Source organism: Chrysemys picta, chromosome 7 (genome assembly GCF_011386835.1).
Source record: "Chrysemys picta bellii isolate R12L10 chromosome 7, ASM1138683v2, whole genome shotgun sequence".
In the NCBI taxonomy this organism is placed as follows: Eukaryota; Metazoa; Chordata; order Testudines; family Emydidae; genus Chrysemys; species Chrysemys picta.
The window spans coordinates 46,217,054-46,233,981 of NC_088797.1; the positions used below are offsets into that span (position 1 = coordinate 46,217,054).

Consider the following 16,928-nt stretch of genomic DNA (forward strand, 5'->3'; position numbering starts at 1 on the left):
AGTGGTAGTCCTTCCTTTGGCTTTAATGTTAACTGGTTTTTATATGTCTTATTACAGGCCAGACCGGTAGCTCCTCTACCTAGTATTAAGGTTGCCTGATACTTCCCATTAGAAAACCCTGTTTTTAGTTGCTTGTAACTTTGCCAAGCTTTAACTCTCCAGGTGAAATTTCCATGCTAGCTGTCTGCCTCAGGCTGGCATGGTTCTGAAAATTTCAGCCAAAATAGGCATTCCTGCAGAACATTTAGATTCCATCAAATCAGCATTTTCAGATGGAAACCTTTTCCATCAGACAACTTTTGACCACCTCTACTTTTGACCTTAATCTCTGTGCCTCAGGTTGCCATCTGTAAAATGGAGATCCCACGCCCTCCCCAGGCATGTTGTGAGGATAGATTAATCAATGTTTATGAAGTGCCATAAAAAAGCCCACACAGAATGTCACAGGGTGGCTGGCCCCTCAAGAGGAGATGGGCCCTGCCCACCTGTGACACAGGCTATTTGCCTCCCCAGATGGAGGAAATGAATTGAGATGTGCGACAGATGGTTATGTGACTAAACCAAGCCTTGGGGGTGGAGGGAGTGTTAGAGAAAGAGAGGCTTGTGGACAATCACGGGGGGACAGGCTGAGAGCTGGAGCAAAGAACAGGCTCCTCAGGAAGGAGAAGCTAAGCCCAGTTGGAAACTGGTGGAAAGATGCTGCAGGTATCCTGAGAAACCAGGAAAGCAGCAGAGGCTGGTGGAACGACTCCAGGTAGGAGAAGCCTAGGAAAGGCCACTTGAATTATTTTGGGGCTTTGAGGATGGTTTGAATTATTTTAAACTTTTTGTTTATAAACCTAGACCCTAAGGAGGGGTGTTATTGGATTTGTGAAAGCTTTTTTTGAGCTATGGAGGAGTCCAAACAAAGGGAAACCGAGGCAGGGTGCGTTGGAGCCACTCCTGGCAATGAGGAGGTGCTTGGGAAGTGGCCAGCTCTGTTACAAGGAAAATAATTCTGTCTTCAGAACAGGGTTTGAATAGTGTGCAGTAAACAAAGCCTAGGCCACACATTGAACTATAAGGATAAAACAAAGTTTGACTAGCTGATCATTCACTGAGCACCATCCACCCTGTGCGCTGAATGATGCAGGGATCCTGTGGAAAAACAACAATGCAAAGCAGTGGGAAAACGGGCTAATGCAATCCTTGAATGTGTAAACAGGGGAGCAGTGAGGAGGAGGACAGAGCTGATTTCATCTCTGTTTACAGCATTTGCAAGACCAATACTGGAATCCTGCTGATAGTTCTGGTGGCCACATTTCAAAAAGGATGTTGAAAAATTGGAGAGGCTGCAGAAAGAGTCACAACACTGATTTGAGGGCTGGGGAATGCCTTACAGCGAGAGACTTGAAGAGCTTATTCTGATTAGTTTATCAAAAAAGAAAACTGAGAGCATTAAAGTGCATTAGTTCTTTCATGGAGAGAAAATGCCAGGTTCTAAAGGACTCTCTAATCTAGCGGGAAAAGGCAGAACAAGAGCCAATGGCTGAAAGCTGAAGCCAGTCAAATTTAAATGAAAAATTAGGCACATATTTTTAACAGTGAGGGTGATTAACCATTGGAACATACTACTAAGGGAAGTGCTAGATCCCAAGCTCAAGTTATCTAGCTTAATAAGGGGGTAACTGGGTGAAATTGAATTGCCTCTGATACACGGGAGGTCAGACTAGATGATCTATGGTCCCTTCTTGCATTAAACTGTGAAACTACAAAGTATGTGATCATGGAATTAAAGACTGTCTCATAATGTGTACACACAAGAGAACTGAACTAAGATTGTATTTGCTAACCTGGTAACTCTCATTTCCTAACTTTTGAGGGCTTGAATTTACAGCATCAATAATGTTCTTTTAACATAGTTCTTTTGTGTGTAACTAATGTTTATAAAGCAGGATAATGAACTGTGTATTATATTTCTTTTGTCTGATGGTTTGCTGTATCATGAAGAGTTCCTGATTTAATATAATGGGTGTCGTTTTATGTTCTGGCCCACGCATTATGGTTATTCTATGTTTGCACAGTTACTTCATCTCTAATGGTATTTATCTAATTAGGAGCACATGCAATTATTTTTCTCCTTAAAAAGATTACAGTTTGGGTATATAAGCAATTTGGGTGTTAGGTGCTATAAGCAATTTCTAATTAGTTAGATTCTGGTAGCCTTAAACTCAAAGTATTTTTGATTTTGTGGATGACTATGGTTGCATGAAAGATCAATCTTTTTATAACATATGTATTATTATTATTTTGATTATATTAGCATCTAGGGGCCCCAGCCAGGATCAGGGCCCCATTGTGCTATAGGGTTGGTACCTCTGAGCCACAAAAAACCAGGACACCTGGGATGCTCCTGAGCCCATAAAACTGGACAGCTGGCAATGCATACTGAGCACGCTTGCAGATTTCCCAGGACAGCTGCCTCCAAAAAGGGACAATCCTGGGAAAACATGGACAGGTGGCAATCCTACTGTGCTAAGCACTGTGCAAATGCTTAGTGAGAGATGGTCTGTGCCCCAGAAAGTTTACAGCATAAATAGGCAAGGCAGACAAAAGAAGTATTATTATCCTCATTTTACAGATGGAGAATGTGATTTGCCGGAAGGTTTGTAATCATCAGAGGAATGAGGTTCTGGAACAGCCTCCCGCTAAGAGTTGTGGGGGCAAACAACCTAATTCATTTTAGGCTAGAGCTTGATACATATCTGAGTGGGATTGTATGTATCACTGGACATGGCAGCCATGGGATCCCTTCCAGTTCATGTCTTCTGATCCTAAAATCTCATGCTTCAGGTTGTCACCTGTAAAGTCTAGAAGGGATCCCCCCGCCCCAAAATGTATTATGGTGTGTGATTGTTCCAGTTTGATTTTTGTCTCCTTCCTCTGAAGCAGCAGAGATGGCCACAGCTGAAGAAGGGACACAGGACAGCGTGGGCAGTACTCGGAGGTGGCACTGAGAATTCTTTCCTGGGCGCTGTCTGATGTGTCTTGCTCACATGCTTAGTGTCTAACTGGTCACAGGATGTGGGAATGAATTTTCATCTAGGTCAGATTGGCAGGAATCTTGGGCATTGGCACACCTCTGTCCCTCCTGTTCTCTGCCTGTGGCACACCATAGTTTAGTGTCCTGAGGGCTGTAATGCTTTGCACTAATTTTGGTGGTTAGCCTTGGTGTGGAGGTGGCTGGGGTGGCCTGTGCTATACAGGAGATCAGACTAGAGCAGCGGTTCTCAAATTGTGGGTTGGGACCCCATTTTAATGGGGTTGCCAGGGCTGGCATTAGACTTGCTGGAACCTGGGGCTGAAGCCCAAGCCCCACCGCCCTGGGCTGAAGCCCGAGCCTGAACCCCACCACCTGGGGCTGAAGCCCTTGGGCTTTGGCTGTCTGCCCGGGGGTGGGGTGGGTCTTAGGCTTTGGCTTTGCCCCACCTAAAGCAGTAGGGCTCAGGTGGGCTTAGGTTTCAGTCCTCCCTCTTGGGGTCATGTAGTAATTTTTGTTGTCAGAAGGGGGTCAAGGTGCAATGATATTTGAGAACCCCTGGACTAGATGATCTGATGGTCCCTTCCAGCCTTAAACTCTATGTGGCAGAGGCAAGAATTGAACGCAGATCTTCTGAATCCCAGTCCAGTGCCTTAATCACCAGGCCAATTTCCCTGTACAAATAAGTTCAAGGGTAACATTTTCAAGAAGAACCTAAGTTCCATTTTCATAGCGACTCAAGAATCTAAGTCTCAAGGAAAGTCTTTATGCACCGTTCTGAAAGAGAGTTATTAGGCTGCTGGTTCATTTCAATGTATTGTTTGTGTAGGTTACTACTTGCCTTGAGGGTACCAGAGTCTGGTTCTTAGGTACCTCAGTTGGGTTACAGAGGGAGTGGAGTGCAGGTAGAATTTGGCTCTTACTCAAACTCCCTGTTTTAATTGACACTGAAATACACACCAGTATGTCAGAAACCAAACCATGCATATTAAAAGTCTGTATTCTCCTCTGCAAAATACTCACAGCAGCCATGATTAACACTCACATCAATATGATATGTACATAGCAAGACAGTATCACTTTTTTAAACTCCATCAAAGCACACCTAACCCTAACCTGGGCCACTTTCCAACCCTGGGTGTTAACTATGGCTCATGGCAAAAGTCCCTAAAATTATTTTGGACCCAGCATAGTAACCACTTTGTCTCATCTCAAGCCAGACTGAGGCTACCCTTGTTTTTTTTCTTCTCTAACGGTTGTAAAATAAGGTCAGAGTAAATATAACCCACCCCTGTTGGAAGTGGGGAATTTGTGAAGTGATCTGTCCCTTCTATTCTTATTTTTAGTAAGCAGGGCAGTTGTAAGGGCTGCCTGGCTCAGTGGTTTAGTTGGGGACTTTTTTATTTTTATTTTTTGGTCAATTTACTGCAAGATTCCAGCTGAGTTAAAGTGAACTTTTTTTTCAGTTTCACTTGCTGTCACTACTCAGGACTGCCATCAGAAGGAGATCACAGGCAACGCTTGCGCTGCTTTCCATATCACTAACTGGGAGTGAAATAAATAGCGCTCGGCTCATTGTAAGGCTCCTGAAATGAATGTGTGCAGAGACCTAAGCTAGGTCCCTCTCCCCAGTGCAGGAGGAGTGTCAGTCACTGGAGATCTCTGTCTCTTTCTCCCCGGTTTTCACCATTAGCTCTACTGGGGCCAGGTCAAGTGAAGCTGTCCAAGTTCTTGACAGGTAATTTTGCTTCTTTCTTATCGCGTTACCGAGCCTGCATTTGAAATGCATGTGCACAGTTCATGTGTTAGAAATGGGAAGATCACCTAGATCTGGGAAAGCAATGATTGTTAATTGCATCTTGGGAACCTGAAAGCACTGCATAGAAATAGGTCATGGAGCAACATCTGGTCTTAGTCCATCCCTCTGCCAGGTCTCTGAGACGTCTTTGCTCACTGTTCATGCAGAGGACCTTCTCCTGGGTGTGTGCATGAGGATACCACCTAGTAAATGCCAGTTACTGGATTTGCGTGCCCCAGTGACTGCTGAGGGTTGGAGCTTTGCATAGGGGCTGGATGCTATTTGGGATAAGAGAAGCATAGGATTTTTTTAGTTTGTGCTAATAGGTTTTTCTTTATTCTCTTATTTCTCTCCTGGTTCTGGATTATTCCCACTGGGTCTGCTCTGGATTTCCACGGGGAGAGGTGGATTTTGGGGAGAGGTGTCCAGACAGGGAAATTAGGACTAAGAGCGAGGGAAGGAGGTTAGTAGGGGAATCTGGGACTTGGGACAAAGATTCTAAAAGGGATCTGCTGATTGGATTAGGGGGTCTGCAACCCGGGAGGCACTTCAGGTGTTTTGGATCCAGACATGGACCTTGGTACTTTTGGTGGGAGGGCGCTGGGGGAGTCTGGGAACTAGGACCATGCCCTCGACCTCAGGACCACCCGTGTATGTGAATCTCCCTGAGCTGGGCTCTGACCGCACCTTTCCTCTCTGGCTTGGGGCTGGACATGGCTCAGACACCCTGATTAGCTGAGCATTTCAGCAATACCCTGCAGCTCCCAACAGCCCCAGCCTGTACTCAAGCTGCTGCCATGGCCCCAGGATTTCGGGGGGGACTATAACTCATGACTTTTGCCAACATATCTCCTGCCAACCTGGCCCCTTGGGAGCAACAAGGCTGCCTTCACCGCACAGCAGGGTGTAGCAAGCAATTCCTACATGTGCCTGCAAATCCTGGGCTGTAGCACACCCTTCCTTGGTGCCTCCCCATCATCTCCTAAGCCAGCGCTTGCCCTTGTGCTCATTAACACAGCAAGTGCAGTGAGTTATCAGGTATAATCACGGCCTCCTTCTTTAGCTCCTTCGCCCTGAGGATCCCAAAATGCTTTACAAACTGTAGTGAATTAATCCTCCATTTCCCCCACTCCCTGGAGGTGGATGACTATTAATATCTGAATTATTACCTATGCCATAATTTTAGACAGGGAAACTGAGGCACAAAGCAGCTACAGAGGCTGTGGGAGAGCCACAGGAATAGATCCCAGTTCTCCTGAGCGCCTTTCCCCATTCTAACCACTGGGCAGAGCTCCCTTGTGTGAGTATTGACATTTGACCTCTGTTCATATCCATCACCCAGCAGTGTTACTCAAGGTTCCTACATGCTCTGCCTGGTCAGAATCCTGATTGTGAAGGCTCTAGGACCCTGGTAGATGCTGGGGGCGGGGCTGTTGGAGCCTACCAGTCACTGTAAGAAATGTAGCCATCCACACTCCAGGAAATTAGCAATTCCATGTGATGGCACATGCCCTCCTGTGCCCATACTCCTAGGAAGACACCCTGGGGACTTATAGCTGCTAGGAACTAAGGGCTGAATGCGCAAAAGGAGTTAGGTGCCTAACTTCCATTGACTTCATTAGAAGTTAGGTTCCTAAGTTTTATTTAGGCTTTTAACTACTTTTGAATAGTCAGTCCTAAATACCACCAGTCCTCCTGTGTACAGAATCCTGAGGGCCAGGGACAGCTCCTACTGCAAGACACTGTTAGAGATGACAGTGCACACCTCACACTCAGCCCCTTGGGGGGAGAGGGGAGAAGACAGAGGCTGAGGCAATGGAAGAATAAAAAGGAAAAAAGTGTGTGCCTCCAATTCCACCACCCCATGTCAGCTTTCAGATTAATGGCACCTCCCTGCTACACACAAGGTTGGGTTGACAGGCAGTGTGACCTGGAATGTTAACCTGCCCCAAAGTACCTTTCCTAGGCAAATTCATTGGAAAAGTGGCAATGACCAGGCTCCAGCAGTCCCATTCCTTTCAGATGAAAGCCTAGCACCCATGACCCATGTGCTCATCTCCACAAGACTGTGCTACTGTAACCCCTGCTGCCTCAGGCAGCCAGCCAAGGCCTGTCAGACTCCAGCCTGTGGGCTGTGGTGTGAATGTGACTGGCAGCTGTGAGCTCATCAGACCAGTTCCGCATGTTTTCCACCAGTTCCCTGATTGCTTCTAAATCATCTAGTTCAAGGACTTAGTCCTAATCTTCAAGGCACCAGATTTTCAAAAGTATTTAGGAGTCTAAACATTCAGAGGGGTGTTTGATAAAAACTAAGTCCCATTGATTTCAGTCAGAGTTAGGTGCCTAGGCACTTTTGAAAATCACACTTGGGGCCTATCTGTATCTTTAGGTGCCTAATGCCTTTGAAAATCTTGCCCAAAGTCCTCCATGGTCTTGGATCAGGGTATGTCAGGGACCTCCTCTCCATATATGTTCCAGCAAGACGGTGCTCACTGGGAACACAAACTAGAAGGGGCTACAGTGAAACTGGCACAAGCTGGAGTCAAGGCATTCTTAATGCTGGGTCCTTGCCTGTGGAACCTCCTACTGGAAGGGTTCTAGGGTAAATCCTGGCACTACTGAAGTCAGTGGCAAAACTTCCATTGGCTTTAGTGGAGCCAGGATTTCACACCTAGTCTGTCTGTTTTTAGAGGCAGGGGGAAAACCTGCCCTTTCCCAGGAGCAGGGCAGGGAGAGAGGGAGAATTCTAGACTGAGTGGCTGGCTCTGAGATAGCAAGAGCAGAACCTGCTGTGATGATTTATATGATTATCTTCATGAATTTTGCACCTAGACACTACTCTCATTGGCACCCAGGTGGCTGGGCAGACAAATAGATTGACTGGAATGGCACTAAACATGGGTTTTCTGTCTAGAAATCCCTCTTACAACGGATTGAAACTGGATGATTCAGGAGTTGGGTAATAGGAAATAGAGACATTTACACCTACATCACTGGTTGAAACCCAGCCGAGGTCAGTAGTAAATAGTCCTTTTGCGGAGGTAGCTGTCTGGTGGCCCCTATGTGAAATGAGCTGGTGGCACTAGTCTGTTTCTTAGCAGACAGACCTTTGATCCTGAAAGCCATCATCACAACTGGCAGGACTCAGCAGCCTTGCTGGCTATGGAGGGACTGAATGGACAGAGTAAAACATTTCCCCCCTGGCTTATTCAGATACTTACCCCATGACCATCACCATGGTTTCTGAGCACCTAAAGGATTATTCCCATTTTCTTGGTTGGGGAAACTGAAGCACAGAGAGAGACTAAGTGACTTCCCCAGGGATGCACAGGAGAATCTATGGTACTGTCAGGAACTGAACCCTCAGAACCCAAATAGAGCTTCTCCTTCAGCCCCTGAATTGGCCTTCTCAGTACAGGTGTGAAGCAGGGAAGCTTGCACACCTGCAGTCTTTGTACCTTATGGGGCTAAAGAGAAGATTCCAGTTTCCTGGATTGTGAGTTGGGAACCTTTCACCACCACTATAAAATACTTGGTCAATGGTTTGCTTTAGAAGCAGCCCACTTCTCCCTCCCCTGAAAGCAAAGGGTTCTAGTGTCAATGATGGGCACAGAAAACGCAGAACTGGTACCCATCTCTGTAGGTTCCTGGGGCGCTGGTTATACCCACTTGGAAACTCACCTCATTAACGTTGCACAAGGGCGGAATTTTTCCAGGTGATTTGGTGGTGCACTGTTTCTGCAAGCGTATTTCTCTGACATGTCAGGGACAGGCTAGGCAGGATGGCTTCATTTCCATATAGGAATCTTCCAGGGAGGGGATGTTTTCCAAACTCTTGCCACTGTCCCCTTCTCCTAGAGAGAACATTTAACTTCCCAGACTGCCTAGTGCACTGGCTGAAGAGTTCATAGGAAACGACAGTGAGCTCCGATATCTCTTAATCTGTGAGCAGTGTCTGTAGAGACATGAGTGTTTCTCGGAAGGTGAAAGTAATTTCCCATAAGGTGAAAACCGATCATTGTTGCTACAGTTGTTAAAACGAAAGGTTTCTCTTTGCCTTGCCTTCTCAGTCCCTGTGTATTCAGTATTCTATCCTCCTCAGTTTGATGCAGGGCTTGGGTCAAATTCTGCTCTCACAGCTACCGGTGTGAATCACGCCTGACCATATTGATGTCAATGGAGTTACTCTGGATTTACATCATCATAAATGAGAGTGGAATATGGCTCTTTTTTTGTGGAATGAGAGTTTTGCTCTGTGAATGTTTCCTTTTAAAGAGACAGCCGCAGTTCTATAGTCAAGGCTATAACAAGGGCTCCATTATCTACCCCCTTGATAGTCCTTTAAAAAAGGTTATGTGTAGTTTGCAAAATTCATCACAGGTCCACAAAGTCTCTTGTGGCATTTATAAATCCCATGGTGTAGTGGCTAGAGTGCTGTCTTGGAACTCAGGACAGCTGGGTTCTAGTCCCATGTCTACTAGTAGCCTGCTGGGTGACCTTGAGCAAGTCACTTTGCTTATCTGTGCCTTGGTTTCCCCACCAATATAACATGAATGAGGATACCTCATTTGTAAATCCCAGAGATCTACCGATGACAAGTGCTATGTAAGAACTATGACTGTTACAAGTGCTGCTGTCTTGTACAAGCCTAGCATTGACTCCTGTGGTGTTTAGAAGCCACCCCCATCCCTCCAAGCTTTGCTTGCAAGTCTCTTCTAATCCCCGGGCCCCAACAAATACACACCTCTGGGGAAAAAAAAGTATGAACACACTGTCAGCTCCAGCTGACCTTCATACATTTTTCTGCAGGCCTGATAGACTTTTTAAAGCTTGCCAGACACTATAAAGTTTGCCATCGGTCTGGTAGGATTTAGAAAGTGGCCCCCGTACAGGGACTAGGCCCTCTGAGTCTGTACAAAGGAAAACACTGCTATGCCTGCTGAGTTTGAACATTACACCCAACACACAAAGTCTGGGGTTAGTCCACCCCTAAACTACTCATCTGGGAAAGGCTACAATCAGGGGGGATAGTTTCCCTGCATGCACACATCCCCTGGGACATTTGCTAGAACTCAGAGGGAAAGCTGGAGGGATTTGTAAGTTTCATTAACAGATCTAGCACAAGACCCAGAGCTCCAGTTTCAGGGGTTTGTCAAGTCCTTTGTTGGATCCAGCACTCACTACTACCTTCATTAGACTCAAAGTTCTGATTGCAACCCCGAGGTGTGTCAGATCAATCCATACAAATATAGAGCAGGCTGTGGCAGAGGGGGATGGAAATTCCCCATGCAAAAGCTTGGTTGAGCTAGGATTAAGGTTGAAAGATCATATCAATACATAAGATAAAATCCTATTAGGTCATTGTAGTTTTACAATAAACAAATGTTGGAAGGTCACCAAATTCTAAGTTAAGCCGGCACAATTTAAAAATAAAACCCAAACAATTAAAAATATGGAAGTGCAGAATTAAGGTACCATAACAACCTTAATTCTGCCCCCTTTCCCTGCACACTCCCCCTCCAAACACATCCTTTACATTGTATTCCCAGTCTGGCCAATGGCCTGCTAGGTGACCTTGGGCAAATCATTTCACTGCTCTGGGCCTAAGTTTGCCCATCTGTGAAATGCAGATAATGACACTGATCTCCTTTGTAAAGCCCTTTGAGAGCTACTGATGAAAAGAGCAATATAAAGGCTAGGAATTATAATTATTTCATTGGCAATGTCAGCCATGCCCCATCAGTAATACTCTCCTTCTGCATTAGAGGTTGTCCAAAAATGTCCATCGAAACTAAATTGTTTTAATTGTCTAAGTAGCATTTCTGCAAATACATTAGGTACCCACTCCCCACGGGCTACCTGCACGACCACAGTTTCTTCACCACTGCTTTACTCAGCAAGCTGGCTTCACTAACGTCTTGTCATGCACTTCACATTTACACGCTATAGCCATGTCCATTCTACCTGCTTACTCATCTTCTCTTCTATGTATGCCACAAGCAGCCTCCACAACCCACTCTTCACCACTATTCTAGAAGTCTCAAAGCCACAAGAAACTGAGGGAAAAACTAGGCCCTCCGGGACACCTGTGCAACCCAGTTTCCAAAGATGTAGCTGGGTAGAATTTAACAAACACTGCCGTTCAGGTGTGAACAGGAACTGGATACAGCATATTCCCTCTAGGCATTATTTTAGAACAATACAGAAAATCTTATGCTATTCTATAAATCGACAGTGCACCATCACCTGGGATACCGTGTTCCGCTTTAGTCACTTCAGGTAAAATCTTCTATAATGATTCAAGCATTCGGCAGCCTAAATCTCATTGAAAGCCAGTGGGACATCAGCTCCTAAGTACCTACATCACTTTTGAAAATGGGATTCACCTAAGGGGCATTCTTTCAAAAATGTTACCCCTGTGATGAGGGGAACCCCATTGTGGGTGAGAAAAGGTTAAAGGTCACTTAGGAACATTCACTCCACCTGGGTGGTGGTTAGATAGCTACTTGTCAGCCAGAAGGAGCAGGACTTAAAGACAGATCAAGTGCTAGCAGATATCTTGGCCTTATAAATAAGTTGAGAGTGTTCAGACTCAGGGAGAAGCAGTGGGCTGGCTTGCTCCTGTGAAGGGATGAAGCACCAGAGGCTGTTGGCAGATAGAGCCCTCAGGAAGACAAAGGTGGGGTGGAACAGTGTGGGATACCAGAGCTGGGGAAGGCAGTGGAACCCCAGGCAAGGGTTGAGCACAGGGGTGTTACCTCCAAAGGGGTTTGGACTAGCCTGTTCTCAGTTAGAGAGCTGAGTGGTGTGCAAAGACAGACAACCCGATGGGCATTCTGGAGACGAAAACCCCTGCAACATCACACCCTGATGCAAGGGAGCACACTGGTGGTGAGCACTCACCATTCCAATCCCTCATTCCGGAAAGGGAGAAAGAAGTTGGCCCTGAAAAGGGCAATAACAATGATCCTTGGTTGAGGCAGGGATGGAGCTTCACAGGAGGAGAGATTAAATGGACTAGGAGTCTTGAGACTGGCAAGAAGAGGAGAAAGAGCTAAGCGCTCTATGTAGGGGGAAGAGAGACACATTGTCTATGCATATTCAGTGCTGTGATTCCTGAGCAGAGAATGGTTTTGGTTCCCCGGCCATGCTATTGTTGACTATTTATTTTGTGATCAGAATTCCTGCCCAAAGGGGATTCAGTTGAGGCTGCAATCTCCATCTGCCTAGTCACTCCAGCAGGGCTCAGTTCGCTAGGCTTAGCATAGTCTTCTTGATGCTTTCTGTATTCAGTGCAGTAAGAAATGAAGAGCAGAGATCTGACAGGTCAGATAGCAAGTACAGTAAGCGTCCTTCCCAGGCAGAGCAGCAAACTGGAACCTGTGCTGAGAACCAGGCAGGCACTGGCTGCTCAGTCCTCCACCAAGGATGGTCTGACACATAACCAGCACAAGTAACTGCTGGGGGCTTCACCTATCTGCCTCAACTCCAGGCCAGATTTATTCCACTTCCACCACCCTCTTCTGACAACAGAACCCAGGGAGAAGGTCCATTGACCCAATCTCCCATCACCAGCACTGGGGTCAGAGGGTGAGGAGCTTCACTGTCTGACTTCCTTCTTCTCTCTGGCAACAGCACTGGAGGAGACCAAGCATGAGCAAGAAAAATAACTGGTCCCCCCTGTGCTCTCAACAGCTCATGGCCTGAGTTACTTCTTGGAACCATACACGTCCTAAGACCAGAGCTGATTCCAACCACAGAGGGCTCTCAATGGGACTTGGGGAGAGAAGGAGCAGATGGGAAGGGATGGAGTAGACATTAAACAGTTCTGCTATTCTGACATCTTACCCTCAGTGTTAGTTTGTCTAAAGTAGTTATACAGGAGCCAAACAAAATAATGTGTTGAAATGAAAACCCATCAGAGAGAGACCTGGCTGTGGGTTGTACATCCTTGCTGTGTCCTTCAAAGGCTACCCCATCCTACTGGAAACAGTAACGCTGATACAGCACCTGTCATCCAAAGGAGCTAAATGTTCTACAGTCCCTGGGCTGAGTCTACCCCTCTGCTGTTGCTGTCCATATGATACCCATTGCATGAATAATTAGAGAACTTCTGCCTTAAGGGCTAACACCAGCACTGCATTCACCTCCTAAAAATAAATAGCAGCGCAAGGCTTTCATGTCAGAGTAGAGGGTGGGGAGAACAAATAACTGCTCACAAAATGTTCTTGTGCTTCTAGAAGGCAGCTGGGTCCTCAGAACCTCCTCATGAGCAAGCATGATGACATGCTGTTGTGCCTGACTCTATCTTCACTTCAGTCCCTGCAGGTGGAGACGGGATCTGCTTGCAACAGAAGAGAAAGAGAGCAAGGAGGTGCGATTTTCATTCCCATTGCATCAGTTGCCCATGGAAAAATAGCCTGTCAGGCCATCATCTGGAAGACGTGGCAAGGGGCACCATGAGCAGCAATGAGAAGCAAATGGACCCTGACTCATCCCCTCTGCCTGAGCCACCAAAGAGGAAGAGGGGAAGACCAAAGAAGCAGCCACAGGTGAGTGCCCAAGGCCTTAAGAAGACAATGGAGAATGCTGTGTGGTTAGACTAATAAGTACCATGCTGCTCAAGAAAGGGACAGCATGGTACACTACGTGTTATCTGCCACCAATGGCAAGTACCTAGTTGTCTCAACCATGTCTCTAAATTGGCAGCCCACACCCACCTGGGCCATGGAGCCTCATCAGGAGAGTTAATCACTGCCCTATTCTAGCACTCAAGAGTGCTGGGGAATAGAGCTGGGTGCAATTTTTTTGGTGAATAGTTTATTCGCTGAACAATGCAAATTGGGGTCGACCGAAATTGTTTGCAAATCAGGTTGAATATGGTGAATCGTTTTGGCGGCAGAAAAAGGGAAGGAACTTCCAGACCAATTGAAATGTTTTGTTTTAAAAAGAGTTTACACAAAATATTTTGACACTTTGTTTCAAAATTCAGCTATCGTTACTAAAAAAACACACACAAGGGTGAAAAACACTTGAAAATGAAATGATGTGTTTCGTTTCAGATGGAACACAATATTTATTTGACCCAAAACAAATTTCAGGGTGGATTTTTTTGGTTCATCCACTGAACTGAAAAATCAGTTATTCCCCAAGCTCTACTACTGTTTTGCTTTTGTGGGTGACTTGGGGGTGGGAGGAAGAGGATATATGCTCTTTCACTCCTCATTCCATGCATCACAGCTGGACTGAACAAAATTTTGTCCTATATAGATACACAATGTACTCACGTTCATATGCCTACAAAACCAAATACATGTATTTGTGTTCATATATGCACCAATATATAGATAGAATGCAGATAAATTAATAAATATATGCATCAGCATATGCACCTCCATGTAATGAAACGTGTGCAAAGCAACACACGGACATACCCACTGTGATGAAGTGGAGGATTTTCTTAGTGTTTTGCATGAATACTGCGTGGGTCTTAGTTTCCCTGTGTGCTGTGTGTTTAACGAGGTGGTGGGAGAGGGAGTTTGTTGTTACAGAGGACCAGGTGTGACCTCACCTAACAGCCAGGACCCCAGACAATTGCCTAGATATGGGGGACCCTAGCAACTGGTGACCTGGTGACCAGGAGGCCCACCCCAGCTTGGCAGTCAGCCAGTTCTGGCCAGTGGGAGGACAAAGGACGGAAAGAGAGGGCCCAGGCGATATGTTTACCTGGGACCAAAGACAAAGGACAGGGGAGGAGCTGTTGCAGGAGATGATATAGGATGACTGGCTGGAAGGAGGGGACTTCTGGACTTGGGAGAGAGAGCAGCCAGAGCCCACCTGGATGCAGAAGAGACCTAGATGTATTGTGCTGGGTTGCTAGGCCCAAGGGCCCAGAGAGTTTCCTGTGCTGGGTTCAGATGCTCAATAAACCCTTCTGTTTTATGCTGGCTGAGAGTCACTCCAGTCTAGAGATCAGGGTTGCATCATTCCCTCTGGAGGTGGAGACCCTGTGGGTCCAGAGTGAATGGACTCCCAGAGGGGGCACACAGTGAGAGACAGGTTGCTGAAGGTTCAGAGAAGTGCGGTTCCAGAAGGCAGAGGGGCCTACGGCTTAAGCCCCTAGAGAGAGAGTGGACCCCTGAGAAAGGTTGTCACACAGAAGGGGGTTCCTCCCAGGAACTGTATGGAGCCGAGAGACAGCATGAGTCCTGTGAGTCTGTGACACCCACATATGCTAAGGTATCCTTCTGTCTATGCATACACCTATATGTAGGCTTGGAAGGATTAGATTTTTATTGGTAAATATCAGTAAATGTTGATTTCACCCTACACACACAAATCAATGAAAAAATATTTCCATCAATGATCATTGAAATTTACAGATAGGCAAAGTAAGAAAATGCTGCTCAAGAACTTATTAGTGTTTGACTCAAGGATATTTACTTGGTATAGTTTGCCATGCAATTTGTGTTTGAATAGTTATAAAGCTTTAACTTTTTGAATCTCAACATTGACGGTCATTAATTAATTATGGTCAGACCCCCCCATTATTTCCCACAACTATGAAAATGCTTAAAAATAAATATTGATATAGTCATCAAAATTACATACACAAAAAGAATTCTACCAAGTCTACATATATGCAGCCTGTTCCCCCACCTCACCAGCTGTATACTCTGCTAAGCTCCTAATGTGCTCTCAGAATAACCCTGATGAAGCAGATATAGAGAAATGTTAATCCATGCAACCCTCCAAAAATAGGATTGTCTCAGGTATAACGGACAAATCAAAGGTAAAATCTGGTGCAGCACCATTATGAATTTGAAAGTCACTTTGAGTGCACAAGTTAAGAATAGGACCCTCAGCATGTTCAGATAGTGAGTAAGGTTCCAGAACATTGACAATTGAGAACATAGAACTGTAATCAACACATGCCTTCTGATATCATCTTCATTGTTTTTATTTGTGTCACTTTCCTATTGGTCACTTTCCTGATAGCTCTTGTATTTATTTTCCTTTTTCCCCTTTTTTCCCCTTTTAAAAGAAAAAGTCCTCGTCGTGGCTGGATAAACTTATCATCCCTCATTTGTGAGCCCTGTATACAAACTGATATTATACTTAGGCATGAATGAGACCTTTTTTTTAAGACTAGGAATTCAACAATAAGTCAGAAAGGCAAACATCTGATATTTTTGTAAATTTCATACACAGGGTGAATTCTGGAGAAAGATGTTAGTGAGCCAGGCCACAGGGGCAGGACTTCAGTTTCACATACACAAACAATGAAATAATTGAAAAGGATTGTTTTAAATTGATGACTGAGTTGACACATTGTGAATTCCCTATAGCGATCTCTGTAGGCGGGTGGCTCCTAGAAGACTCAGAATGAGATGTGTATAGGTCCTTTCATTTCTTGGTCATGGCTGTTCCAACTGAGATCAGGTCAGGAGTGATGGAAAGCCAGTAGCACCTAGTGGCTGTTTGGTAGCTTGTGTGAAATGAGTCTGAGGCCTAAATCCATTTCTTAGTGGACCATAACATCATCATGCATCACATAGCTGAATTGCTTTCTCTCCATAGAGGTCAGCCTTTCAGGGCAGGACCAAGGCATGTTAAAGTAGGGAGGGGAAGAGAGAGCTTGTACAGCTTCTGTCCTATGGATAAACAGAGGACTTCTGCCTCCAGGGCTTTCAACATAACACATCTCTCACTCTCCTCATTTACAAACTTAAAACAAAAGAACTCTGCTTGTTTTTACTTTTTTCCACCAGAGTTTAAATAAGGAACCCACAGAATGTGAGCCACTGTGCATGTGCCAATTCATATAGGTTTGCTTTATGCCACCAAATACTTTTTCTTCCTTCTTCCTTTTCTATGCTTCTATAAAGCTTTATTCTCCTGGGGGTACTGATCCAGTGAAAGCAAGATTCCTTCTGAGTCAGCACTGAATAGGTGGCACTGTGCTGCTTAGATGTGCTGTCTTTCAGAGGTGACATAAAATCAAGGGCTTCCTAACCACTTGTGGTCCTTTGGTACTTTCAGCAAGAGTTGATGTGTTTGTTAACCCTGGTGTGTTGGCAAAATTCCAGTTCAGGTAATTACTTCCTGAAC

At 45.5% G+C, this 16,928-nt stretch overlaps 1 protein-coding gene across 2 annotated transcripts in view; it reads left to right on the top strand.

The window, feature by feature from the left end:
• Positions 1-204: 204 nt before the first annotated feature.
• The window catches only part of LOC101940152 (high mobility group protein HMGI-C-like), a 37,800-nt gene continuing 21,076 nt past the window's right edge, over positions 205-16,928 (top strand). The window contains exons 1-2 of one of the 2 annotated variants that reach the window (XM_024108765.3): positions 205-754; positions 13,137-13,369. In XM_024108765.3, the coding sequence (XP_023964533.1) occupies positions 13,277-13,369 (93 nt within the window). In that variant the 5' untranslated portion in view covers positions 205-754; positions 13,137-13,276. Of the gene's footprint in view, positions 755-2,300; positions 4,758-13,136; positions 13,370-16,928 lie in introns of those variants that run through there. The other variant, XM_042861752.2, reaches the window with a different exon arrangement.